The sequence below is a fragment of the Terrapene carolina genome, unplaced genomic scaffold (assembly GCF_002925995.2).
Source record: "Terrapene carolina triunguis isolate 2854851 unplaced genomic scaffold, T_m_triunguis-2.0 Scaffold68, whole genome shotgun sequence".
Classification (NCBI taxonomy): Eukaryota; Metazoa; Chordata; order Testudines; family Emydidae; genus Terrapene; species Terrapene triunguis.
The window spans coordinates 55,066,295-55,094,185 of record NW_020664419.1 but is presented as its reverse complement, the minus strand read 5'-3'; the positions used below and the strand labels follow the sequence as shown (position 1 = coordinate 55,094,185).

The window sequence follows — 27,891 nt, the reverse complement described above, 5'->3', positions numbered from 1 at the left end:
AAATATATTCATTGTTTGGTAGAATTTTCTTCTCTGTGCCATTTGCAGAAATGTGTGTGTGAAATCTGCCAGATGATCTATAGCCATCCCATTACCCGTCTTCCTCTGGCAGGTAGCTAGTTAGATTTGTGTTAAACAGGATTTGCTTTGCCATTTCCATTTGCTGCGAGAATGGAAATGTTCTGACATGACATACGACCAATCAATAACTGGAAAGTGGCTTGCATGAGTCATCTGAAGCCAGCAGGTTGGAGAGTGTCAGCCCCTACTGGGATTAAAGCCTGCAAAGGGTTGTTCTGCAATCAGTAATTCTGCAGTATCTCCTCTGGGTGTCTGGCTTTCACGAATAAGAATATACCCTGTAGACTTGGGTTGAAATAACTCCTGTCATTATTTGGGTGCCTGATTTTTCTGAGCTCTAAGAATGAGGTGAATTTGACATAAGCAAATCTACTGTTTTGCTATTCCACCAAAAATAAAATGGGGCAAGAGTTGGCATCCTGTTTTTATAATGTTTTGGGGGGGTGGGAGGGAGACTTTTTTTTGTCTTGCTCTGGTCCGAGCAGAATAAGCACCCAGCTAATGTTAGAAAAAGCCCACATGTCCCAGTATTTTCTGTGGTCTCTACTGACAATGTTTTATGACAATTGCAGGGCCATAATAATCAGGAACAAAGAAGTTATTCCAATGTCTTCAGAATTCACTCCTGAGACTGAGCGTCAGCGACTACAATATCTGGTAAGAGATCTGAGGATTGCACTAGCTGCTGCTGAATGTTGCTCTGTCATGTGTTCACAGGATTGTTAAGTAACATTTTACTATAGCACATCTATGAGCAAACTGAGTAGGGTACTTAACTCCCTCCCAGTGTTTACTGTGCGATGGTATTTAATGTAGCAGTCTGACATTTGTGTGTGAGAGAGACTGTGGTGCATATTGTTTTCCCGTGTTTTATTAGCATGGCTGACAGAGATCTCTTACCTAGGCTGGATCTACCATAGAGGTGGTTTCATTCAGTGTGGGTGGTCTCATTCAGTGTGGATAACTGTGGATTGGGAGGGATGGATGCTTTACTAGTTTGCTTAGGGCAGCCAAACCCCCTGCAGCCAATGACTAGCTGATGAGAGACAGGATGGTTTATGTACAAAGCACTATTAGCCTATAAGCCATGTAACGAATAACTAAATATATTTTTACTTCTTTCTGACTCAAACCGCCATTTAATTTTTACACCATTAAAACTAACAGTTGAGCCCACTGATTGCTGTATGACTGTAACAGGGCGCCGATGGGCCCCTCTAGCTTCTGCCCCTGCTGCGCCCACAAACCAGGCGTAGACCTCTGCTTTGGTGCAATCACCCGTGCTCTTTATTTAGGGTAGAAGTTCCCACCACCTTGTAGCTACAGAAAGCGTCAGGCTTGCAGCCTCAGGGACTGTTGGCTTCTGCAGCCAGCAGGGGAGAGCGGCCACTAACTCCCTGGCTCCTCCCTTTCCTCTGCCACGGCTTCCTTCCTCCCAGCGTTTATGTAGCCCCTGGCTAACAAGGCCAGTAGCTGTTCCCCGTTTGCCACTTAGGCCTGCGCTTACTCCACCAGCTCCAATTCCCCTTTCCTGATTGGAGCTGTTGTGACAGAGGGCTGGCTCAGGATGTCCTAGCCAGCACCCTGTCACACACCTGCCCCCTTATGAACCGCCAGGTTCGTCCTTCCTCGGCCTCTCCACCCGCATCCAGTAGGGTTCGTCCGGGGAAGCCTCTCCCCCTTTTTCAGGCAATCACCGGCATCATCTCCTGGAGGTTCCTTCATCCCCCACCCATAAAAAGTACACTGGTCGAGGGGTGGATGTTCCCATAGCTCAGCCATCACCCACAGGTCCTCACACCAATCGCACCCCAGCAAGCATCCCTTCTCCTTTATCCCCTTTTCTTCTGGTTGAGGGTCAAGGCCAATCCCAACCTCCTGCAGGACACCTCGGGTTCTCCCAAGCCACCATGCGGGGTCCTTCTTTCTTCTCCTGGGAGCTGCGTTGTGGGGAGCTCCAGTTGCTCCTTTTCTCCCTCTAAGGGACTTGGGCTGGCCATCTCCCCCGCACCTCCTTCCCCTCAATCTACCCTGTCCGGGCTCTGTTGTCTAGGGTTCTCATGATTGCTACCCCGAGGGCCTTGCTCCTCTTCCTCCCCAGGGCTTCTCAGTCTAGGGGTCCCCGCCCCTTCTACAGGGAACCTAGGCCTGATGGTCTTCTGCTGTTCCTAAAATACCTTTTATGTTCAGCCTACTCCAACTGTCTCAGTATTTGGCGAGGTAGAGATGCAAGGTTGTTGGGATTTTAAAAACATTTTTTTGAAGGAAATGCCTTTTTGTTTTTCTGTTCAGATTTAATTCCTATTCCAGTTCATTGCTTGAGTCTGAACATTTCAGAGGAAAGAAATACTTTGGGATGTATTCATATTCAGAGAACCAAATACAAAGCAGACCTAATAAATATTTATACTTAGTTATAGTTAAAATAATTTGTTTTCCTGTAAAATAAAGAGAATCTGTAGTATCTTGGGAGCCTGGCACTTCTCTAGGAAAATATGAGATAAAGCATTGCCTACAAGGGATTTTGCTCTTTTGATGTCCTTTCTGGCTTATATTTGAAAACAGCAGCTGATTTGAAAAGCACTTCTGCTGTTTCCCCTGGAATTTTCTTTACCTTTTTTTGTTTATTTCATTTGTATATGTAGCAAATGTGCCTGGGCCATGGGTATCATGTTCAAAGGAAATACACGCAAGACAGCAAGAGCGTGAAACAAAATTAGAGACAATTTCAAACGTTCCATAGGTAACACTTTTACTCCAGTGTTTAAAAAAAAAAAAAGTCGTAGTAGCCATCTAACAGTACTTTGAGGCACTTGGAAAATGAGTGTTTAATTAGGGAAAACCTCAAAAGAACCCCAAGCTTATTTAGCTTGAATAAGCATCCAATTCTAAAAGTTCAAATGCTTGGTTATAATGTATCTAAACCACCTGAGATTTCTGGTCATCCTCTTTATCTGTCCAGGGCCATCACCTGTCTCTCTTCATCCTTACATCTCTGGAAACCAATATTCACTGCACTTCCTTGTCTTAAGGGTATTTACTTTGGATTTGTTTGGATGCAAGTCTCTGGGTTCCAGTTTAAATGTAGTTTCCCAGTTCCCTCTCCCATGCATACCGAACAACAGGAAGAAATGCACATTCTGGTCATTTTAACATAAATATTTCACTCTGCAGTTGTCAGTGCCAATGTAATCTTCCTTCTCGTAATATGTGTTTAGCTCAAATGAACTATAAACCCACTCCAGTCTTGTCTCCTCTAGAAATAGAGAAGAAAGTGGCACGGGTCACTGTTGCAACTAGAGCTAGTTTAACAATGCAGAAAAACCATTAGACAAAAGATTTTCTGATCAGCCCAAATTATAGCGTAGTTTTTGGTATGGCCTGTCCTACAATATCCATGAGCATGGACCTCTTTCTTAGCAGCTCCAAGGAGCACTTGGGCTTCCATTGATCGAGTCACTCTCACCCCAACCATCTAGTAAGGACTAGTCTCACCTAGAGTTTTACTTCTTTAGGAGAAAAGCGTACATTCAAATGCAGCCTGCGTTTAACTGAATGCAGCCCCTGGATTCCTCTCACTGATTCCATATGGATGTTTGCAGCAGAAGCAATCTGCTCTGTCAATGAGCTAGAAACTTCTTGGAGCTTCCAATTATAGATCCTCTCCTAGCAGTCATATCCTCTTAAAGATATGACACCTTAAGACACAGATCATTTAGCAAAAGATGTACAAGTGTTACATTCACATTCCCTTCCCTCTCCAGATTCACAGCACTTGTTGTCTTCTTGCTCCCCAATAGGTTCCATTCATGTAGTAGGCCCTTCTTCAGACAGGCTTTTGCCAGCCTACGAAGTGTTGTCCTTTTGCTTTGAAGTTGTGGGGCTCAGCATTTGTGACAACCTTTTTATTATGATCCGTGAGGCACTCTGGAAGGAAATCATGGTGCTTCCCTTGCTAACATGCTGTGAAAAAGATGATAAAATCCAACCAGATATTGACTGTGCACTGATTTGTTGACTTCTGAAGTTTTCTAAGACTTCAGCATTTGGGCTGGCAAAAAATATATCTGTGGAGATTACCCCAGTCAATTTCCCTTTTATCTTCTGAAGAGACTTTTAATATGAATCATTCTAGATTTTGCCATTTAGTGCATTTTTGCAACATATATTTTATCATGTATTCCCTCTAGAAACTTCTGTTAATATTGACTTTTGCAGACAGGTACAACATTATCATTTGCATTACAGTCGGCCTAAATATTGTCCGTACGCAATTCAAGGCAGGGTTCCTGCTTCAGAAAGTTTGCAGTCTAGAAAGAGCAGGAGTGGGCAGAAGGAATTATTGCTATTCCATTTTACAGATGGGGAACTGAGGCTCAGAGACATTACATGACTTGCTCTACAATACACAAGAATTTTGTGCCTGAGCTGGGAATTGAACCCAGATCTTCTGAGTATGTCTAATGCGTTGGCTACAAGACCATCCGTCCCCTCATGTAATTCTTTTAAATAGATACTTCTCTGTCTGAAAGATTAGTTTACAAAGTATTACCTGAGATATGGAAATATTTTGTATGGTTTGGGGAGCGGGGGCTCCTTTCAACTTCCTACAATGAGTGTTGGTTAATGGTAGTACAGTCTACTTCCAAAATACCCATTTTGTCCAAATTTCTTACTCTTGTGTTTCTTTATACATTCACCTTAGATCAAAATCCTTAGATCCAAATCTTCAGATGCACCAGAGCTCTGCTTGGTGCATTGGGCAGACGGAGGGGCAAAGGTGTCTATAGGCCACTTTTTGTGCTCATCTGGTGCTAGAGACAGCCAGTGTCAGTTTTCCACCAGTTGGAAACTTTCCCATATAAAGGGAACTACAACTGTCCACCAAGGACCTGGCCCTATATTTCTGATCCTGGAGACTTGTTTTCTTTTTCTAATGTTTTCCCCTATTTAGATTTCCTGTTGTTTGGCTTTGAATATGGATCCAGCCCTAGAGTAACTGACCAGTATGCTTGGAACCTCTCCTGGATGCATCACACTTAACCTTTTCCAGTTTGAGTGTGGGGTCGTGAACTAAAATGTAATGCTTGAGGAAAAGGCACAATGATAATTGTCCTTGTATTAAAGGAATAGTACTATACCTTGAGGCTTGGCTATATGTATGGGTGAAAATGGCAACCCAGATAGTACCATGAGTTGCAATGAAACTTCTGATGTTGGATGTCACAGAATGATGCATTCTAGGATAGCCTGAGTGAAGTAGTCAACATTAAAGGACTTTGCAAAGAGAATTGTAAGGCACACAAATGCTCTCTACAGCCTAATTTGTTGGGATAAATGTGAGTTAACTTAGTTTTCACATTTGCTTTCCAGATCAATTTTAATAAAAAGGAAATGGGGAAACCGGCCTGTTGAAAGAAAAGTGACTCATATTTCCATGAGCGGGTTCTTTTCTACATGGCTAACTGTTAAAAAAGCATAACTAACACTGAATTTTTAATATAGACAACCATAAAATGGTTGACTCCCAAAAGCATATAATACAGAATACTGTAGATTTGTGCCAAAGCAGACAGTAATAACTGTTGAAAGACCAAAATGGTGGAAAATATTTTTTGTACCCTAAAGCCAGAATAGTAGAGTGAAGCCTTCTTAACTAGCCTGGTAAGGATACAGAAAGTAAAGTATTTGATATTCACCAAGGTTGGTTGTTTTTGCTTTAAAGCTAAGTAACATTTTTTCTGTGAAATATATTTTCCCCTTAGCATACTTTTAAACCTAGACTGAGTATATGTAAAATCATTGATAAATGTGATGTCTAACCACTATTTAAATGTTAGAATTGATTCACATTTTGCTTTTGTTGATCAATTAAAGAGATTTCTTTGTGTCTGCTTGTGGATCTCCTTTAAAGATCTGCAGATGTTGAAGATTTTTGTTTTGTATTTATTTTCTTTTTCTATTGCAAAGCACAATCTGTCACCAGGAGGAAGGCAAAGAGCCACGCCTCGTAGTAAATAGGGAACAGTTCTCAATAAGTCAGTCTGAGAGGAGTCAAGCCTGTGTTTTATAGTGGCACATTCATATCACTTTATAGAATTACCAGGGAAACTTCAAGAATAACTGCAAAGGAAATGTTTCTTCACATAAGAATTCAGCTCACATTCAGACACCAGCAGCTTCCAAATTCCTCTTCTCCTTCTCTGTTTTACTGACGTCAAAAATACTAGAATCAAGTTAAGATTCTTAGATTGTAAATCAAACATTGAGGGTAGGCTGCGGAAGAGAAATCTTATTTGAACATTAGCAGTCCACTGGTAGCTCTGCCAGCTTTATTAATCTTATTTCACGTGTGACCTTAGACTTTCCATCTGAGCAAATCTTTATGAAACGCAGTCTCTCACAATCACTTTCCCTTTGCAATAAGGGAAATTCTTATTTTCCAAGAAAAAATGTTGCTAAAAGCCTTATGGATTTAGTTTCTTTTGGAGTTGTCTATACAGTAAAACAAGCAATCTGATAATGTAAGAGGGAAAAAACTCCATTGGTGGTAGGGTGTTTTTGTGTTTTAAACAGTGCTGCCTGTTTTAAAGGCAGAGAACACTAAGCTTTAAGTGGACTGGATTTGTAATTATTTGCTCAAGATAATCCATGTATTTTTTTACAAAAACTGAAATCAACAACGTTCTAAACTGATTATTGACTTCTTTTTTTCAACACAGCAGATGAAAAAAGAGTGAATATTGGAAAAATCCAGAAAAAACTGTAATAAAATACTGAGTTTCTGGAATTTATTTAGGACATCAGTAAAATATAAAATTATCTATTAAAATTAGCAACCAGGTTTCTATTCCATCTCTTGGCTGTCAAAAATTACCAAATATATTTTATACTGCAATATACTGAATCAAACTCTTTTAGATGTGTATAGTTTTCAATATAAAAGAAAAAAAGATAAACGCAATGATTATACATACATTTACATATTGGATATCTAAAATACTAAAGTAAAAGTACAGAAAACCTCTTTCCAAGATGTATGCTATAGGTTTGATCTCACTAGACATTTTTAAAAATCAGTAATACCTTACAATAATTTCTTTCTTTTAGCAGGGAACAGTGATCCATCTACATGGCCCGTTAGGACAATATTTTAGGGGAACTTTATTGAAGACTACAGTTTGCAGATAAAGTAATATTGTCCTGTGCTGAGAAGGGATTTGATGGAACTCTTGTTCCAGCAAAAGAGCAGAAGGTCTCCATCAAACTTGAAAGTTGGGCCTTGAAAGTAGACTGCACTCTAGTTAGCCAGTCAGAATGTCATCTGCCTTGACTCCATTTCAGTGAAGCTGGAGGTTTCTTCTCAAAAGATATCTGGATAAAAGAATGGAAGCAATTGGTTTCTTTAGGATAGAGAGGTGATGTGTTGAGCCTGATCCAACTCCCACTGAATTCAGCAAGTTCACGCCTTAAATGAAGGAAATATTTTATTTTGACCTATTTGTATGAGAGCTATTGGGTAAATCAGTAAAGGTTTCAGATACTCCCAACTGCTCACTTTTCATGAGTACTACATTTATGTCATAGCTAGAAACTAATGCCAACTCATTTGATCTTCCCTGACTGCAGCTGCTGCTGAAGATAAGGCAGATTTTATTCCCTTAACCAGCTGAACAGGGGGGGAAAGGGGCATTTCCAGAAGGCTAAGGGGAAATGCAACTTTTGTCTGTCCACCTTAGGCCCAGTGATCCCTGGCTAATTTGGCTCAGTTTGTCTCAGGCAGGAGCTCACTGTCAGTAAATGCAAAAACCCCACCAGTATGCACATGTAATTAAGCCTTAAATGTTTTCTTTCGTTTGTCTTTTTGCTGCTGCTTATGGTAAAATGTGGAGGGGAAACATAACTGTTAATGTTGTATGTGAGCTCAGGCACAGTGTTAATGGATTAACTTTTCACATCTGGGGATTTCGTTGTAACTTCTTTCTAGACCCCAAATGAAAACGAATGGTTTAGTCTGAAGTTGGTCCCCATCACAGAATCACCAGACCCTTTAGTAACATTAGCAAGCAATCACTGGTAGGGAGACCAAGGGTCTCAATAGCTGGAGTGCAGCAGGGCACAACTGAGGCACGTTGGCAGAGCTGTGTAAATATTAGGGCTGATCAAAAAAATTTCGCCAAAGCTGTTTTTGACAGAAAATTTCGTTTTTAACTAAATTAAATTTTCTGTGAAAAGTGTCCACTTTCCACAAAAAAAATCAATTTTTATTTAACATCTGAAAGCCAAAACCCAAAATATTTTGGCAGAAAACAGAAATATTTTGATTCTGAAATGCCGCCACAGTGCCTCATGAGAATTGTAGTTCTGGTGCCTCATGCTCCAGTTCTTTTCTATGGGCCAGGGTCACTGGATGAATTTAATCTCCCATGATGCACTACTGCCATGCGGCTACCATGATACACTGCCTCCCATCACCAAGAACTGAGACCATGGTGCTTCATGTGGAAAGATGTCGTTTGACCAGGGAACCGGGCACACAGAGGAGAAAGGGAATATGAGGCACCCAAACTACAACTCCCATGAGGCAGGACTGGAATATTTCAGTTTTTGGCTGAAAACTTGATATTTTCTTTCAGGGGGAGGATTCCATTTTCTGACTAGCTCTAGTAAATGTGTTTACCCATACTATGATTGGATCTGTCCAGCATGAAAAATTATTCACTCCCGGGAGGACCAGATATACTCATGGTAACAGAAAATATTGGATAACCCAGAGTTTATTTGTTATACGCAATTTGTCAGGAACTGGTCCAGGTTTAACAGGAGAAATGGGGTCAGGACTGCTTTTTTTTTTTTTTTTCCTTAGAAGAAGGAAAGCAATTAATAAAAATGCTACAAAAATGGGAACTGGCTGGCTGACTGAAGATGGGCCTTGATCTCTCTCTCAGATTCTGCAGGTGTAAAATGGGATGATAATTAAGGCTACGATTCTGTCACAGAGGTCATAGATTCCATGACTTTCCAGGATCTCTGTGACTACTTCTGGGGCAGGTCTGGAGCAGCTGTCAGCCCCAGGGCTGCTAAAGCAGTGGCTGTCAAAACAGCTGGCCAGCAGCCAGCCCTGGGGCCGCCAGAACAACAGCTGGGGCTGGGTCAGCCCCACTGGGGCTGGAGCAGCAGCCGTCAGCCCCTGCCACAGGAGTAGCGTCGGGAGCAGCTGCAAGCCCCAGCTGAACTTTGTTTGCCCCCCCCCTCACCTCCCCGGGTATTTTTAGTAAAAGTTAGGGACAGGTCGTGGGCTTCTATGAATTTTTATTCATTGCCCGTGACCTGTCCGTGTCTTTTACTAAAAATACCCTTGACGGAATCTTAGCCTTAATGATAATGCTTATCCACCTTGTCAAACTGCCTTGAGATAAATGGATGAAATATGCTATACAAGTAGTAAGTATTAGTATTTATTAAGGGGGAGAAAATAGAAGACTTGGGGGAGATCTCACTGCTGATTATGGAGGTATCTGATTAGCTTTCTACACTAACCACCAAATAGTCTGTCAGATTTTTATTCATGTGTATAAATACTGTTTGCTAGGATAGTTACTCATCGCCTCTTTTTAAAAAATTAAAAAATACATAAAAGTGGGGGAGGGGGAGAGAAACTATCTTATAGATGAATTTTGTTGTAAGATATAAGCATGGTTTCTGTTTTTTTGCCCATAGGCTTTCATGCAGCCCCACTTGCTGGGTAACGAGTTCACACATTTAGAGTTTCCAAGGAGGGTGCAGCGTAAGGAAGTTGGGAAGAGGATGCTCTACAGGGACTTTAACATGACTGGCTGGTAAGAACATGCCGTTTCTGAGCATTGAAAGGGGGGGAAAAATAATGCATGCATTCTTGATTAGCATAAATCTGTCTACATCAAAACAGCAGTGTGTGTGTGTGTGTGTGTGTTGTGAAAGGGGATCTCCCTCTATCCAACTTTTTATTCTTTTTAGAAAACAAAATCTTAAATAAATCAGAGATTGTCTAGAGTTATGACCTTGGCTCATTCTTGGTGTGAGAAGTCATAGTGAGGCAAGACCCTCAAAGGACATATCATGCGACTTTCATGTGTTTGAAATCATTCTGTTTTATAAATATTGTAGTCTCTGGTTTAACATAAATTCATTTTCTTTAATAATGTGCTTGAAGAACTCTTCAATAATGTGCCACTGAAGTGGTTGTAGGGTAGATACCCCTAGACTTTCAAAAGGACTTGGACAAGGTCCCTCACAAGAAGCTACTAAAGAAAGTAAGTAGTCATTGGGTGAGGGGCAAAGTATTAAAAACTGGCTAGGAGAAGGGAAGCAAAGAGGAGGAATAAATGGTCAAATTTCCTTTTGGCAAAGAATTAACAGCAGGGTGACTCAAGATTCTGTAACAGTTATCGCATTGTTTAATATATTTATCAGTTCTCTGGAAAGGGGAATGAGCAATGAGGTAGCGAGATTTGCAGATAACACAGTCATTTAGGTTAGTCAGGAGCAGAGAATAATGGGAGGAACTTCAGAGACCTAAACAAGCTGGGTGAATGGGCAACACAATGGCAAATGAAATTCAGTGTTGATAAATGCAAAGTAATCCACATGGGAGGGAAAAATTCCAACTACTCAAACACCTTCTAAATTCTAAATTAACTGTATTGACTCAGGCAAAACCTGGGCATCATTGTGAACTGCTCAATGGAGCTGTGCAGCTGTGGTCAAAAAGGCAAACACTGTCAGGATGAATAAGGAATGGGATGGTGAATAATACAGATGATAATATAATGCCATTATATAAATCAATTATATGTCCTATTTCAGTCATCCCAGCTAAAAAAAGAACTTTTGTAAAATTAAAGGTGTGTTTAAGGAAGGGCAACAAGAATGATCAAAGGCCTGGAAACACATTCATATGAGGAGATTGGGGGGATGGTATTTTTAAATAGCTTTAAAAAGGAGATGAGTAAGAGAGGACAAACATTTGCATAGCGTTTACACTACAGTTTACAATCCTGTTAGTTAACATGTCTTAAACCATGACTAAAAATTCACCTATAAGTACACCACGGGTGTACTGACAGTTGAAGAACAAGGGCATGGAAAGAGCCACAAAAATGCAAGTGGAAGATGATGCCACGTCTTCCCTCTAGTCCCTGAATTTATAATGTGAGCAAAGAAGGGGGGACCACTTTTGTACTGGAGTCGTTGGTCAGCAGTTGAGTATCTTGTAGCCATTTTCTCAGACTAAGTCCGGTGCTGGCGTATCAGCAGTCTCTCTTGTTTCTCTGCTTCAGAGATGAAAACAATCTAATGGTGAAGGGACTGCTATGTCCTCGTGAAGCTTAGCTGATCAGATAAGGGTGCCATTTCCATTTTAAATGTGCTTGGTCAAGGAAGTTGTGCTTCCCACTACCTGTGTGTTCTTATGTAATAATCTTCTAGGCAGGAGTCTTCTGTTTAGCTCATAAAACAGGCCCCTGAGTTCAACGTTTGGAATCCTTTTAATGGCTAAAAATATGGTTAAGATGTTAGATTTCTAACATACCTACAGGCTCAGTGATTATTTCATGATGATGATTTCTCTCCTCTGGTTACTTACTTCTCCCTTTCCCTCCTTGAGTTAAGGTAGCTATTATAGAGTTTAAACCAGCATATATTTCCTTACCTTCTCCACAGGACTCACTATAGTATAACCTGGTGTACTAAGCCACTGCCAAACCTAGACCTCTTCATGCCAAATTTGAAGAGAGAGAGGGGCATGGGGGGAAGGGGATGAATTAATTCGCAAGATCTTTGATCGGCGAACCTCCTGCACAAGTGAGTAGATGTGTGGGTGGTTTTTGAAAGAGAAACGCTCACTCTCACACTTAATTATTGAATGCAAAGAAAATTAACAAAGTCCAGTGGTGTAAAACATAGCCCCCAGGGTTTCTCTTGAAAGAGGAACTGTGCTTGATTTTAAAATTCAGGGCGTTTTTCTGTGTTTTCTATTAGAAGCTATAGGGGTTTTTTTTCCCCTTCTACTGTGCTCTGGAGTTTTTCAGAGGCTCAACAATAGATTGGCTTGGCTAGCTTGTTTGGATTACAAAAGGTTATTGTCTCTGGAACTGTCATAATGCAGTTGGGCTTCTTTTTTCATTTTTTTTTCCCCTGTGAAGTTTCCACATTGGCTTTGTTTCAGCAGCTCACAGTGGTAGCAGAGCTGCCAAGCTTCCTCATAGCATAAGGACGGCCACCGATCCGGCAACATGCACTGCCTCACACTAGTCTAAGGCTGCCTGTAATTGCTTTGAGACCAACCCTTTCCCTTCTCCCCCAATCCTTACCCGACCCCCACCCCAACCTTGTCTCCTTTCTCTGTCTCGTGTGTTCAGATTTTGTGCCAAAAATTCCACTATAGCCTTTAGGTGGGAGCTTAATGCAAGTCACCCCCCTCGGCGTTGTGTTGAGCAGCCATCACGGGATATATATTGTAGCTGGCATTGTATCTTAAGAGCTCTGTCTCCTGCTGAACAAGCCTCTGGGCTATCTCAAGCTGCAATTTTCTGGCAGACGTCTGTATTACTAAGTTGAAAGAGCAGTTTCTCACAGCTGGATCTGTGGTACTGGGTTCCCAGGCCTATGGCTGGTAGAAGTTAAACCTTGTCATGAAGATGGCATGTTTGGTATCTTTCCACATGTCCTGCTGGGCTGTCCATGAGACAACAGATACACCAGTGATGTTTCTTCACTTGTGGCCATAAAGTCTAGCAGCTGCCAACGTTCCATTTCATGGCAGCTTGTGAGGTTTCAGAATTTATTTTCAATCTGTATGGGAACAAAACCCAAACCTTTGGAACATTTTCACAAAAACAGAATTGTGTTGAAATGGCTGGTTTGAAACTGATACCTGAGCTTTTTGATTCAGGAAGATTTTTTTTTGTGTGTGTCAGAAGTGACCAGAACCTTGGACAAAAAATCCTTCCTGGTGAAAACGTATGTCTCCGCAAAATATTTTGGCTTTGACGAAATTGCATTTTATTGAAAATGTTCCAACCAGCTGTAGTCCCAACTACATGTAAGGGATTAAAAACTAGGAATAAAGTGAATAGAAGTCATAAGCGGAATCTGAGCATTCTGTGTACCTAATGGTACAGCTGTTCCCAGATCATCTGTGTCTGTGAGGTTTTGTGGTTGTTGTATACAATTAGCCACCAATGGCCATCACGTTTTGGGGAGGGATCTCTGTGTGCGACTTATTCCATACCAAAAAGGCTGGTATCCTAGGACTAGCACTATACAAAAACCATTTTACTCTAGGGTCAATATTGTCCACCTCCTGGAATGCTGCCAACCTATTTAGTGCTCTCTCTTTCCTTTCTAACAGGGAAGATCTTTCAGCCTCTGATCATCTGATAAAATGAGTTTAAAGCGAAGTTGGTTTTTAAATTTTGTTTAGGATGGATGACCTTTGCTTTTATTGTGCAGCCTGCACTGGCGTCTGCAGCTCAGACTCCAGCTCTTAAAAATAAGGTCTCATTAATCACTTAACGGGGACCCAAAATCCCACACCAAGAGCCAATTGCGCATGTTTTGATTGGGAACACGCAAGTTGATTTGAACAATAATGTCAAGGTGGATGCTGTCCTATTCGTTATTGCTCTGTTCAATGTCCTCTGACAGCACATTCAGGTAGCCTGACAGAGAAGTGGATAACCAGATTGAGAAATGCCACAGAGTGCTTTATGAAGCAGACGCCAGCGCTGCACCCCTGTTTAATATAAATTGATTTATTGAATCAAGCACAGAAGCCTTGTTACAGAAACCTCAGGCTTTATCCTCTAGAGAACCACCTAATAAAACAGCCCCAACTGACACTCCTCATTAGCTTTCCCTCGGATCCCAAGGCAGTATTTAAAGTGGCAGTGTCCCTCTTTTAGGCCTGAATTTATCTGCTGGTCAATGCCTGTGGGTCTAATTAACTTAGCATTATTAGTCTTATTCAGATAAGCTGCATTTCCTAACAGCTTGACTCCAAGTTGTAAAGAGTAATTGGAAGTCTGCAAACCCTGCATCTTCACCCACTTGATTAGACCTTTTAGCCAAATTCATGTAATTTACAATAAAAAGTTCATATTTTTTATTAGTATTTTATGGGCTTTTTTGTCTAGTGGAACCCTGTGTGCTTCCTCTGTTGAAATTCTGACTGTATTGTTGTGCTTAGACCTCAGTCTCATATCCTTTGTAGAACTGCCAGGGAGAGATCAAATTTTAATTTCATAATTACTTCACAAGAAAGCAGCCTTTTCCTGGTCGTGCCTGGTATTAATTTCCTCCCAGCGACTTACATTTTCATAATTTAATGATTATGGCAACCTTGGCAGCTTTAGGCCTTTCTAGAGAACAGGGGGGTAGGATGTCATTTTTGCAGCAGGAACTGTAATCCAGAGCTACTAGCAAACAGAGCAAGAGGGAGAAAATAGCAAGGCGAATTAGCTGCTTGCAAAGCCCCTGTAACGGAGGGTTAGCACCTTCCATGTTAGGTTTTCAGTTTACTTGTGCACACCCATTCAACCTCATGACATGAAGATGACAGCTGAGAAAACTGAGGCATCAGCCGATTACAGCGAACGTTTTCAAAGACTGGTTAAAGTCAGACACCTATATCCATATATAGAGTCCTAACCAAGGTTCTGATCCAGAAAAAGCAAATAAGCATGTGCTTAAATTTAAGCACATATTTAAATACTTTTCTGGATCAGGGCCTGAGTTGCCTGATTTTCAAAGATAGTGTTCCTTAACCATACTAAACTATCACTCTTCTCCTTTGAAGGCATGGTAATAAGTGGCTAATTATTCTGGTTCAGTGACAGTAATCAAATATACTATATAGAGAACCAGTTCCTGTAGATTAATGATTTGAACACCCTTTATTCAAAGAATTAGTTCCAACCTTTGTTCCCCTTCTATCCAGAGACAGGTAAATAAGGGATCATTTCTAGTCAGTTTCATCTATATGTTGCTCAAGGATTAAAACCCCACTTTCTAGCTGTATGAGCTGGGAATGTTGGTTAGAGAGAAGTAGTGTGGGGGTATTGAGAACAGCTTGTGTTCTCAAACCTGTCTGGCTTTGTCTCTCAAACCTGTCTTAAAGGGATGCCCCTAGCCTTGTTATCACTGCAAACAGAACATGTCTGAAACTGCTGTCCTTTCTTTTTACTTAACATAAGTGGCTCGTGAAGTTGCGTGTCAAGCTATATCCCCTTGAAACCACGCCACGTGCCATTAACTGTTTCCATTGGGTTGTTTGTTCAGGTTTGTACTGGATGTCTCATTGGGGGGACTCAGCAGTGCAAGTAGGGCAGTACGGTCTGCTGTGCCGTACCAGCAAGATATTACAGCCAGTATGGCATACCAGAAAGAGACAGGAGGAGCAGAACGTGGGGCTGCCAGGAGGCCCCACGTCAGCAGCTCCTCTGGCGCAGCTGTACCACCTCCAGCCCTTACACTCAGGGTCTCTTCTGTCTGTACAGCAGCCCTGCCAGAGGTCAGGGCTGGGGGGCGGTACAGCAGCACCATAGGAGCTGCCTGCGTGGGGCTGCCCGCTGGCCCCACGTTCTGCTCCTTTCCCTGCTGCAGTTCCCAGGAGAGCTGCGTCTCTCTGGGATCTGTACAGCAGCCCCGCCAGAGGACAGGGCTGGGGGAGTGGGGCTGGGGGTGGTAGAGCTACGCCGGAGGAGCTGCCGGCGTTCTGCTCCTTTCCTGGCTGCGGTTCTGAAGTCTCCGACACACACAGCAGGAGGAGGACAGAGACCCCCGTCCCCCCAGGTAAGGGGAGTGTAGGGTGACCAGACAGCAAATGTGAAAAATCGGGACAAAAATCGGGTGGGGGGTAATAGGAGCCTATATAAGAAAAAGATCCAAAAAGCGGGACTGACCCTATAAAATCGGGACATCTGGTCACCCTAGGGGAGTGGCTTATGGGGAGGGGACGGGAAGAGTGTGGGGGCCCCGGGCTGGGGGAAGGATGGGGAGGAGTCACGTGAGGGGGTCACGTGCCCCCCCCGTTAGCTGCTCCTCCCTCTGCACCCGTACTGGTAAGAAATGGATTCCACTTGCACCACTGGAGGAACTTGCAATGGGCTCTGGCAACTTTGTAGTCAGTCTCAGTAGAAAAGGAAAGCATGGAATGGACGTGAAATCTGAACTACCCTCTCATCCGCAGAGCTGATCCTTCCCAGAGTAGGGCTGAGGCCTGTTAGCAGAACTGCAAGGATAGTTTGTGTTATCAGTGCCAATCTGTTCATGCCCAACGATGTCAATATGACACTTTTCACAAGTGATAAATTCACTCAATTTTCTTTTTAAATGAGTATATTTAAACAAAGTTGATTTAAAATACAACATATTTTTTCATGTTTTATAAAGCCAATTTAAAAATTGTGTATGTAGAAAACTAACAGATGAGACCAAACTCTATCCATATTTAGGCACTAACAGGTGTTTTTTTTTTTTTTTTTTTTTTTTTTCTTCTTCTTCTTCTTCAAAATTCAGCACCAAACGGTTCCCATTGATATCAATAGGATTCACTGGGCACGCAGGAATTTTGAAAACCAGACAGGTTCCTAAGTTTAGGTTCCTGTTTTTCAAAATCTGGGTCTTTGTGCCTAAAAGAGAAGATGTGGACATTCATAACCTTTTAGAGGATTTTAACTATCTAAAGAACACTTTGTGGTAGCTGCTGTCTTTATCAACGCATGGGAAGTTTGTTCCAGAGATTGCCCTGTGCAGGACATTTAGCAGTGTCCTCCTAATTTTCTGCAGTGTGCTTAGACCAGATTCCACTTAGCATATGAGTAACATCATCTAGGTCAGGGATGGGCAAACTTTTTGGCCCGAGGGCCACATCGGGGTTGCGAAATGGTATGGAGGGTCAGGTAGGGAAAGCTGTGCCTCCCCAAACAGCCTGGCTCCCTTCCACTTCCCACCCCCTGACTGCCCCCCTCAGAACCGCCGACCCATCCAACCCCCCCGCTCCTTGTCCCATAACCGCCCCTTCCCACTTCCCGCCCCCTGACTGTCCCCCTCAGAACCCCCGACCCATCCAATCCCCCCTGCTCTTTGTCCCCTAACCGCCCCCTCCCGGGACCTCCCACTGCTAACCGCCCCCCCCGGGACCCCACCCCCATCCAACCCCCCTGCTGCCAGTTCCCTGACTGTCCCCCTGACCCCTATCCACATCCCCGCCCCCGACAGGCCCCCGGGACTCCCACCCCCTATCCAACCCCCCTCCCTGGCCCCTGACTGCCCCCTCCTGGGACCCCACCCCCTAACTAACCCCCCCCTCCCTGTCCTCTGACCACCCCCTCCTGGGATCCTCTGCCCCTAACTGCCCCCCTGGAGCCCCTCCCCAGCTCCCTTTGGAATGTGGCCCTGCGAACATGGGCGGAGGACTCAGGAGGAACAGGGGTAGCCGCAGAGCCTGAGAGAAGCGGCAGTTTCCCCTTTAAAGTGCCACTTCTCTCCAGCCGGCTGCGCGGCCGCCCGATGCTCCTCCTGAGTCCTCCAGCCCGGGCTCGCAGCACTCCTGCCACCCGCACCGCCTGCCTGCTCCCCTGAGGCTGCGGGTGGGCCTCCCTCCCTGCTCTCCCCTGCCCCCACCCCCTGCAGGGGGTGCGCCGGTACTGAGCTGCCCGGCGGCAGGGTGAGCTGAGGCTGCAGAGGAGGGGGAACAGCAGGGGAGGGGCCAGGGGCTAGCCTCCTGGGCCAGGAGCTCAGGGGCCGGGCACGACAGTCCCGCGGGCCCGATGTAGCCCGCGGGCCATACTCTGCCCACCTCTGATCTAGATCTTGGTTGCTTCTAGTTTTGGCACTTCTTTTGGCTCCTGATGCAATTTGGCCCTGTTTTCCAAAATGTTGGTACTGAATCCAAATGTAACTTGTGGGTGGTGTGTATGCTAGGCCTTTACTGAGTATTTCTGGACTGCAACAGTCTTTCACAATTACTTTTTAAAAATGGAAAAAAAAAAAAAAGACGAAACCAAATAAAAAATACCAGTTAGATCCATCCAAGTACATGCTACCCTTCTTTCTTTACTTTTTCCTTTTTCCCTTTTAAACCCAGTTTGTGATGGAGGCATTGACAGGATTTAAGGAGGCTCAGAGCAGTAAGCAATATCACAACCTTGCTTTTACTACTACTTTTGTCATGCTCTTGTGGCCATTGCTTTTTTCGGAGACATTGGTCAGGAAATTAAGGAGAAAACTGAAGGGCTGTGTCATGCGCTTCATATCTGGTACAAAATTGGCTACAGAGCTTGCTTATACACACCAGATGTGTTCATCGTGAGATCTTTTAATGCTCTGCTAGGTATGGCTGAGGTTCATTTGGATAAGGTAAACATTGTGCCACCTGAAAAGTATAATACAGTTCAGCATTCCATTCCATTCCATTTCCCCTTGCAAGTTCTACATTCCTGCCATTTACAATATTTACACTATCATGCTGTCTTTGAGGTTGAGCACATATCAGTCTGTCAAGTGTCTCTGAATCATACTTATTTTCTAATTATATGAACCAAATGTGTAATAACTTGGTCATTTGGCTCTCCATTAGTTGCAGCGACTGGCTGTGGTCAGTTTGAGTCATCATCGTCTTGTTCTGCGTCTGCCATCTGTAGAGTTTGTTCTGTTTGTTGTTCTTTCTGAGGAACAAACTGTAGATGTCAATGCTTTCTGCTGTATTCTCCACTGTCAGTCTCGATCACATATGATCTGGGTGCTGAATTCTTTTTCTTTACAACAGTTCGAGTTGTCCATCCTTTTCTCCATCCAGTTTGACATTAACACAGTCACCAGGCTCTAGACCTAGCAGTTCTCTGAGTGACATCTGTTTAAAAGTGTACATAAGCTCTTTGAGCCTTTTAATCCAATTTGGCTACTCTCCATGTGTGGCCACTTTGGAAACAGGTTCTTTTCCAAAGTTGGAACAGTAGTTCTGAGTTGTCTTCCCATCAGAAGTTGTGCTGGACTGTATCCTATAACTGCTGTGTGTTGATCTGTAACTCAGAAGAACAAGTAATGGATCTTTCTGCTGTAAGACTTTCTTGGGTGTCGGTACAGCTCTCTCAGCCTCTCCATTCGCTTGTGGCTAGTGTGAGCTGCTAACAATATGATCAAAGTCGTATTTCATTTGGAATGACTTAAATTCTGCTGCAGTGAATTATGGTCCATTGTCCATCACTAATTGTTCTGGAACACTAATATGAGCAAAAGCACACTTCAATTTCTCAAAAGCACTGTGACATGCTATGTCTTTTAAGTAAATTATTTCTATATACCTGGAAAAATAGTCCACTATGACCAGGTAAGGATGTCCTCTGACTTTGCATAAATCTGCAACTAGCCTCTTCCAAGGTCTGTCTGGTAGAGGTGTTTGTACAATATATGGTTCAGCCTTGTCTCTTAAGTTGATTTGTACTGGATCTCTTTTCAAAAGTCCAACATCGTCAAATCCTCTGTCAAGTTCTTCCACCTTTCTCCAAAGGCCCATTGTGACTGGCATGCTGTCTTTGATCCTTTGATCACATGCATTCTAAAAGTATTGCTTTTGTCTTTGTAATTTGTTTCTGTGGTGAACAAGCCCATGTGATTCAGAATACCTCCAGGGCTAATCAGAGCTGTGTCAGATGACTTCAGCTGTGGAAAGGGCTGACGGTGATTGTAAGTCCCTTCTGAGATGACTGTGACATCAGCTCCTGAGTCAATTTTAAAGTCAATAGTCCTGCCACGAATATTCAATTTAAGTGATAGATCCCAGAAACAATGGCTCTTGATTGTCTGTAATACGAGTCAATTCTCTGACTGCGTTGGTGAGGCAAACAGCTGCAAAATATCCATATTTCATGCATTTATTATACTCTGTGCTCTGGCTGGACATGCATCATTTCTTGGAATATGACTTTTTTCCACACCTTGTGTATGTAGGGAAGTTCTCTCTCCTTGCCTCAGGGGTTTTATGACGATGACTTTTAATGCATAAATGTCTTTTTACAATTTCTAAGCTAGTTTTAGGTTTTTTAAGTTTGTCAGATTTCTCTAGGTTTTGCTGTTTCACCAGTTCAGAGTGTTTTGCTATTTGAATAGCTGTGACTAGGGTTAAATCTGTCTTCAGTTGTAGCTTCTGGGAAGGGTTTTCATCTGCTAATCCAATAGCCAGCCTGTCTTTGATATTTTTATGTTTTGCATTCTGAAAATCAGTTTTCAGCCAATGTGTCCAGAGCTCTTATAAAACATTCAACATTTCCCCCTCGTTCTTCAATTCTCTGGTGAAAACATGCTCTTTCATAAACCACATTTCTCTGGGGTATAAAGTATGTATCAACATAGCCTGAACCCTTTAGCATAGACACCTTTGTGACTGTCTTCAGTAAAATCTAAGGCTTTAAAGAGATGCTCTGCCTGCATCCCCATAGCATAAATTAAAGAAGCTGAAGTTCTCTGGGGCATTGAAGAGTGGCATGTTGATGAGATCCTGCAACCTTCATTGCCATAGGTGCTGACTCCATGGGTGCTCCGGGGCTGGAACACCCACAGGGGAAAAAAAGTGGGTGCTCAGCACCCACTAGCCCTCTGCCAATCAGCCTTTTGGTGCCCCCTCTCCACCACCAATCAGCTGTTTGGCGGCAGGCAGGAAGTGGCAGGAAGAGGTGTAGTGAGGCCAGGGCACTGGAAGAGGGGGCGGAGCAGGGGCAGGAAGAGGCGGGGCAAGGGTGGGGCTTTGGGGGAAGGGGCAGAGTGGGTGCGGGGCTTTGGGGCAGAGTGGGCATGGAGCACCCACCCAGAAAAATGAAAGTCAACACCTGTGTTTATTGCTGTTTTCCTTCTTTCTGAAACCAGTGTTGTTTTGTTCCTTCTGTTTCTGTTCTTAATTTACTCCTGACACCATGTCATATACTTCTGTACCAGATGTGAACTGGCTACAGAGCTTGCTTATATACACCAAATGTGTTCATCATAAGATCCTTTGATGCTCTGCCAGGGACGGAAGAGGTTCATTTAAATAAAAAGCCACCTAGTGGCTGAACAGTATAATACAGTTTCTCATTTCATTACAAGTCGCAGCGAAACTGCATTTGTTTTGTTATCGAAGGGAGCTTAGGTTGAATTACATGGATGTTTCAAGAGGGCTTGTGCTGGCATTTTTTACAAAATGGAAGGTTGCTCTACCTCCGCATGCATCTGTTTTATGACATACCAATGGCCATATAGTATCTTTATATATACAGTGTTCTCTCTATAAACAACACAGGCAAGCGTAAATGCAACTTTATTTCTTAAAGTCAAGTGAAATAGCCCAGAAAGTTGTAGCCTATGTGAAATCAACAGTAGGTTTCACACAGTATAAATCAAAAGGAGCTTCACAGTTTCCTTCCTCCTCCCCAGTGGAATCACTAAACTGCTGGCTGAAAAGCTGTCCTTTATCATTCTCCTGCAGGTCTGAACTTCACTACACATGCTTCTCCCTCTGCGGAGAGGAAGAGAGACCAAACAACATTGCTTAATGTCCAACTGAAAGATTCTCAGTCATTATGGTGATGAATATATAACAAAATTAATGATGAATTAATAACAAAAGTTATTAATAATGTTATCTTATTTTAGCACCAACCGTGTGTCTAGCACTGTCCATGAAGGCATAAGGACAGACATGGTCCTTGCTCCAAGTAACTTACAGCATAGGGTACATTGGGAGAACCAGAGGCTTAAGCATTTTTAACTTTTCTGTAGTCTTGTGGCTCAAGATCAGGCTCAGTTTGTTATTAAAAAAGGAAATTGTCAGGGAGTTAGTGCCATGGCTTAGTGGTGTTTGCTATTTGAAATATATATATATATTTCAAGCCAAAATAAATAAAAAAATATATATATATATAACAAGCCAAAAATATTAGTTTAGAAATCTTTCATGGCTTGTTGGCCTTACTAGATTATGATATGAGAGCCATTTGGATCCATCCGGTATGTAATATTGAATCACATAACATCATTGTTACTTGGGGTCAGATTCTGACTGGCCATAATACAGCCATGCTGGGAAATGAAACCTCTCCAGTCCTCTTTGGGGCTTGCTTTGGGCTCCTCCCTGCATTTTGGGTTGAATTGGGGGTGGGGAAATGTGCTCCAGAGCAGGTGGGGAGTGAGTGGAGCTGTCGCAACCGTTCCCCTCAATATATCAGCCAAGTTGGGGGAAGGGGAGGAAGTAATCTGCATCCTTTTCAGGCTATAGTTAGTTACTTTCTACTGGAAACAAAATAGAGAGCAAGCGAGGAATTTGTGACTCTTAAGACCTTGCACCGGTTACCTAGGTTAAAGGCGCCCACCCTGTAGCTTTTTAACGGGGAATCCGGAAGCTGCCACTGTTTCCCTGTCAGCTCTGCTCAGACACAGTGGGAGAACTGAGCCCACCTTGTACAGTGGTGATAGGTGTTATAAGTCCTTCCCTGGGCTGCTCCTGGGCAGCACACCTACATATGGCTCCATATGCAGACGGGTCTCATGCTAGCCCTAAGGTTGCACATGAGGTGATCTATGACTCTTTTCCTTTCAGATTCTGGATCTGACCTGCTTCTATTCCCCATAGAAAACCCCAGGAAGACATCACTCAGATGCTTTCTCAACAGTACATTGCTGCTGTGCACTTCAGCTCAGTAGTCCCATGTGCTCTCCTCATTGAGTTGTTCGCCATGTATTAACCCTGTTCCTCCAGCTCTAGAGCATCCCCCGTTCATTCACTCCTGTAAAAAGACACCCTCTGGGCTGTCCCATCATGGAGACTCATGATGCCTGTTCTTCCACAGATTCTGCTAGTATCTCATCTTGGTTCTTTCTGCTGTACAACTGACTTTGTTCCTTCCATCAAGAAACTAGCTTTGCTTTTGAATTGAATCAGTGCACTAAGTTTACTTGGTGTGTCTAATAGAAAAATCTTTTTTTTCGGTTTGTTTAGGGTGTGAGTATCACATAATTTTTGTAATGGAGAGTTATTTCTCTCCAAGAAAGTGGAAGAACATCAACCCAAGAAATCATCCTTTGGCTGTACTAGCTCAATAGCTTAGAGCATAGAAAAGACTCAGTTGTGCTTCCTACAGCAGAGCCAGTATTTCCCCAGTTTGTAGCTGTATTTTTCAGTCTGTAGCACGAATGCCTTCTTTAACTGTAGTATCTGGGCAGTAGCAGCTACATAGATTTCACAAAAAAAAGTGGCTTTCATTGTATGATAGACTTTATCTGCTCCAGGAGCTGCATTCAATGCACAGGGTAAATATGCAATTATTATTATTATTTTCACTCAAATACATTTACCTAACTTTTTAATATGGAAACAAAAATTGAAAAAGCTAATTTTGACACCAGCTGACCATGCAAGGCAAGGTAAAGATGAGGCTTAAATATCATGCCTGTGTCACTGCCTCTTGATCATTACTTGCCCGTGCTGTGCCAAGGTAGTGCAGCACAGGTACTTACGTAATGTAACACCCTGTATTAATCCCAGCTCTATGCAATATTTCAGGGTAGCAGGCGGGGTTGTTACAGGCGGGTTTCAGCATAGGATTTCAGCCTTAAACTTTAATTTCCTGCCTTCTGCTGGTTTGTCTCACAACCTTAATGTTGTTTAAACCTAATTGCATTTGATTCCCATGACTTCAAACAACCAGTCCAGCTCCAGAGCTGAACATTAGGTGTTGAGGCTCTGGGTGAGACTGACAAGAGGGTGCGCTACTGTGCATTCTTTTTTCACACTCGTGCATTCCAGTTCAGTGCTGAATACTGATTTGTTCTCTCAGGTGATGTGTCTGAGGTAACTCAAATGGTGGGGAAGGGGAGAAAATAGCAAAGGGAAAAAAATGTTTGTCATATAGAGAAGGTGATGGAGATGAATCCTGTTGTCTGATGTTTCGGGCTACATACCTAAACCCAGCGAGCACCCCATTTCATTGATCTGAGAATATGTTCGGTAATACAAAAGGATTCTCAAGAGCTATAATAGTTACAACCTTCTATGTTTCTTAATTTCTCACCAGGAAAATTGCTAACCTTTTAACCCCATCAGTGCTAAAAATCAGTCGTGTAAAAGGTAGAGTATGCACACATGGAGTAAACACATTTAGAGGATGAACTCATTCTTCTCTCATCTCTCAGCCATTTGAAAGCTGTGGTGAAACACAGAATTTCTGGCAACCTTGAATGTCCTAGCCAAGGTCAAATGGGCTCTAAATATCTTCTCACGCCCTCCGCAATATGAAGCTTGCTTTGATATAAACAGCTCCTGAAAGTGAGAACTGGATCTGAGAACTGTTTCACACTTCAGCCATCTACAAACTCTGCTGTTTCTCACAGTTTCAGATTATTAATGTGAATCCAACTGCTCTTTATGGCAATGTATAATTGTACGGCTGATGCCATGCCCAGCAATATATCTCCCCTCCTACCCCCTTCGCTAATTAGGATGTTGTTCCAGTTTACCTGTACTTTCTTCTGCTTAATAGAAACAAGGACAGCTTGGTGTTAAATACTGCATGTTCTTTGGATTAGCTTTTCTTTTGTTCAAATAGCACAGTTCTGTAAGGAAAATCTCTACACAGAAAAAACAAAAACAAATTGGCAGCTTGCTGCAAAGATGGAGTCTCTAGGAAAAAATAATAAAAATATACACGGCTGCTTGTGTTAGGGCACTGGGTCACTAATTGAGTGCAAGCTTTAAAAAAAAATGTTGTTTATCCCCCCCACAGGGCATACAAAAGCATTGAAGAGGACGACTTGAAGTTTCCCCTTATATATGGAGAAGGCAAGAAGGTAGGCATGTGAGCTTTCCTTGAACCAAAGGGATAAAGAACTCTGTGCTGTTTACCACTCAGTGTAGCCTGTGGCAGTCCAATGTTTTCCACTCAGTATCTCTTTATTTTATCATTTTGACAGCTTGAAAGAATATTGTGTCTGACATAAATCAGTCTCTGCTGTCTTCAGGGAGGGAAAAGTGCAGTGTATTAAAAGGTAGTTTTATAACAAACTTAGTCATTTGTTGCTCAATTTACTTTTGTTTTCTTACATGCACGCAGCTTGTAAGAGTGTTTTGCATTGTTGCAAATAAGCTAAAATGAGACCATCTTAAATTGCTGTTCATGTGCAGATAGTTCTCATGGCATGGTTGTGAAATGCATTTTAAATGTGGATTGGTTGGGTGAAGAAGACAAAAATCTATCCACTTTGCTGAATAAAACAGCAGTTGTGTGTTTAACCATGATTTACAGTATATTGAGATAAGGAAGCTGTTGAAATTCTGACATAAGGGGAGGCATAGGTGGGTGTGATCTCAGGGAAAGGTAACACATTCGGAGTGATAAGAACTAAATTTTTTTTTTTAATGATAATTTCATCCAAGTGCCACTGTGTTACCAATTGCATGATTATGAACAGCAAGATTATTTGCTCTGATCCCAACAAGCCTAGCTAGACATAGCAATAGGATGAATATAAGGACACAGAGGTCTCAGTTTGCTGACATTAGTATGCTCACTGTGTTTCCAAACAGCATTTCCCCACTGTTTGGATTCTTATTTGAATACAGAAATATGCAATCTTCAGATATAATCTAGTTATGAAGGATTCAAACCTGCTGTAGCTTATCTGCAGGTTTGATGGGATTGGTTCTTTTGTTTGCAAAGTGTTTGTGCACCTGTTATTTTTTAATTTATTTTCTCTTTGTTTTGTGGATGTAGTGTTTTAATGTATAATGTTATTTAAAGTAATCTCGGTCACTAGCTGGCATCCATAGCATAAGCTTCCTGGTTCAGAGGTGGCCCCAGATTCCCATCCCCCTGACTGGAGGATGGTAGGAAGGTTGTTGGGAGAAGATGTTGGGTTCATTGCCCTGTGAGAGTATCTTGCTGGCTGCTCTGTGGCATGGTATTAGTTAAGGAAGACTCGGGAGTTTCTTGAGGGAATGGCTGATGTTTCAGGGGAAATGTGCTCTAGCAAGTAGGTGAGGTGTTTGAGGTAATTGAAGATCTTGTCTGTACTGGTTCTGCAGTCAGGAGAAGCACTTTGAAAGAGGGTATTGGGGAGTGAGGTGCATCTCTAAAACTATTGCTCTTCCCAGTAATGACCCTGTTCATATTATTGTCACATCAGCGATTTGAGTTTGCCTCATGGTTCTTGTCTTGCCAAAGGAAATATGTGGCAGCACTCCATTATGAAGAGACATCCTGCTGCCTTCGTTATTAAACCCCCAGGGTGGTTGTTTTTTTTATTTTTTATTAAGACAAAATTAAAATAAAATGTTAACATACTAAACCATATATTACTTTTTCAGGATCAGATTAATATTCAAAGAAACCAGCTAAAGATTTTGGTTTGCTGGTTGAGCAGCCCCCCTCCTCTGAGTATGCTAAAAAGAGTGCCAAGTGTCTAAATACCGATCTTCTTTTTGGCACTTCTCTTGTGTACATTCTTGGTGTGAAAGCTTTTCCATTACAAGAACCGTCCATATTTTATTACACAACAATTCTATAGGAGGAGGGGGTCACATTTTTCCAATAATGTGCAACACAAGGTCTAGCTGCTAACAAAAATGTAATTAATTTGTAGTTCTGCTTAAAAGGCCGAACCTTTACTTGAGCTTTAAGGAAGCAGATCAGGGGATCTCTAGGATGCCAGCATTTTGTCATAAAATGAATCTCTTTAATAATTGCCTCTGCAAACCATCTAAATCCTGGACACATCCAGCCTATGTGCAAGTATGTTTCCCTTTACCTGCAATCCCTTCAAAAGAGCTCTTCCCTAGTAGCAAAAATATTATGGATCTTAACTGGAGTCTAATGCCATCTATACAGTAATAATTTTTATAAATTATTAATCTTTTGAGCTACACATATTGAAGATGAATATCCCCTTTCCCACAGAGAGACCCACTCACCCGCATCAATTTCTTTGTCCAAATCCTTCTCCCATCTTTTCATCTGGATTGTTTTCTTATCAACATCTTTTTCAATCCAAATTGTATATGTTTTAGAAATTAAACCTTTTGTTTCAGCTTGCTCCTGGCTCAACTTTTCAAACGTGGTTAAAGGTCTAGATAGAGCCACCTCATATCCAGCTTTCACAATAAAATGTTTGACTTATGGGATATTGACAATATGGGATATTTGGTATGATGTCAAATCAGTACCGAGGAACAGCTGTCTGAATTGAATAAGCTCAGCTCTTACCCACAGTGGACAGCCACTTTGATACGTTCTAGGGATAAATTCCTGATTATTAATGAAAGTAGTTGAGGAAGAGGGTCTTGGTGACAGGAATTTAGAAAATTTGTCCAGAGCTGCTAAGGTGGTCTGGATAAATGACCACCTTTTATTTTTGGTGACGTATGTTTCTTTTTAACTCAACAATTACTATGAATAGCCATATTTGGGCTATAGTCTTGTTAGAATTTTACCATGTTTGGATGGTCTGTTGTTAGCCTAGATGACCCCATATTTTAATTGTGATGCATAATAATAATAAACCCAAATTAGGGAACGCTAGTCCACCCTACTTTTACGGAACTTAAAACTCACCCTTGGCCTTATGTTTCCATATGAATTTTAATAGTGCATTCTACCATGTTTCTGATGTCATGTCAGGGATACCAACAGAGATGTACTGAAAAAAAATTACTGGGAGGACATTCATCTTTACCAAGGCTACCCTACCTAGCCAAGTTATTTCTTATTCGTCCATTCTTCCAAGACTTTCGTCATTTTATTTCACATT

At 42.3% G+C, this 27,891-nt stretch overlaps 1 protein-coding gene across 1 annotated transcript in view; it reads left to right on the top strand.

The window, feature by feature from the left end:
- PPM1H (protein phosphatase, Mg2+/Mn2+ dependent 1H) overlaps nucleotides 1-27,891 on the top strand; it is a 197,886-nt gene that overhangs the window by 144,181 nt on the left and 25,814 nt on the right. The window contains exons 5-7 of the mRNA XM_024205105.3: nucleotides 654-738; nucleotides 9,802-9,920; nucleotides 24,873-24,936. Coding sequence (XP_024060873.1) covers nucleotides 654-738; nucleotides 9,802-9,920; nucleotides 24,873-24,936 — 268 coding nt within the window. The remainder of the gene's footprint in view (nucleotides 1-653; nucleotides 739-9,801; nucleotides 9,921-24,872; nucleotides 24,937-27,891) is intronic.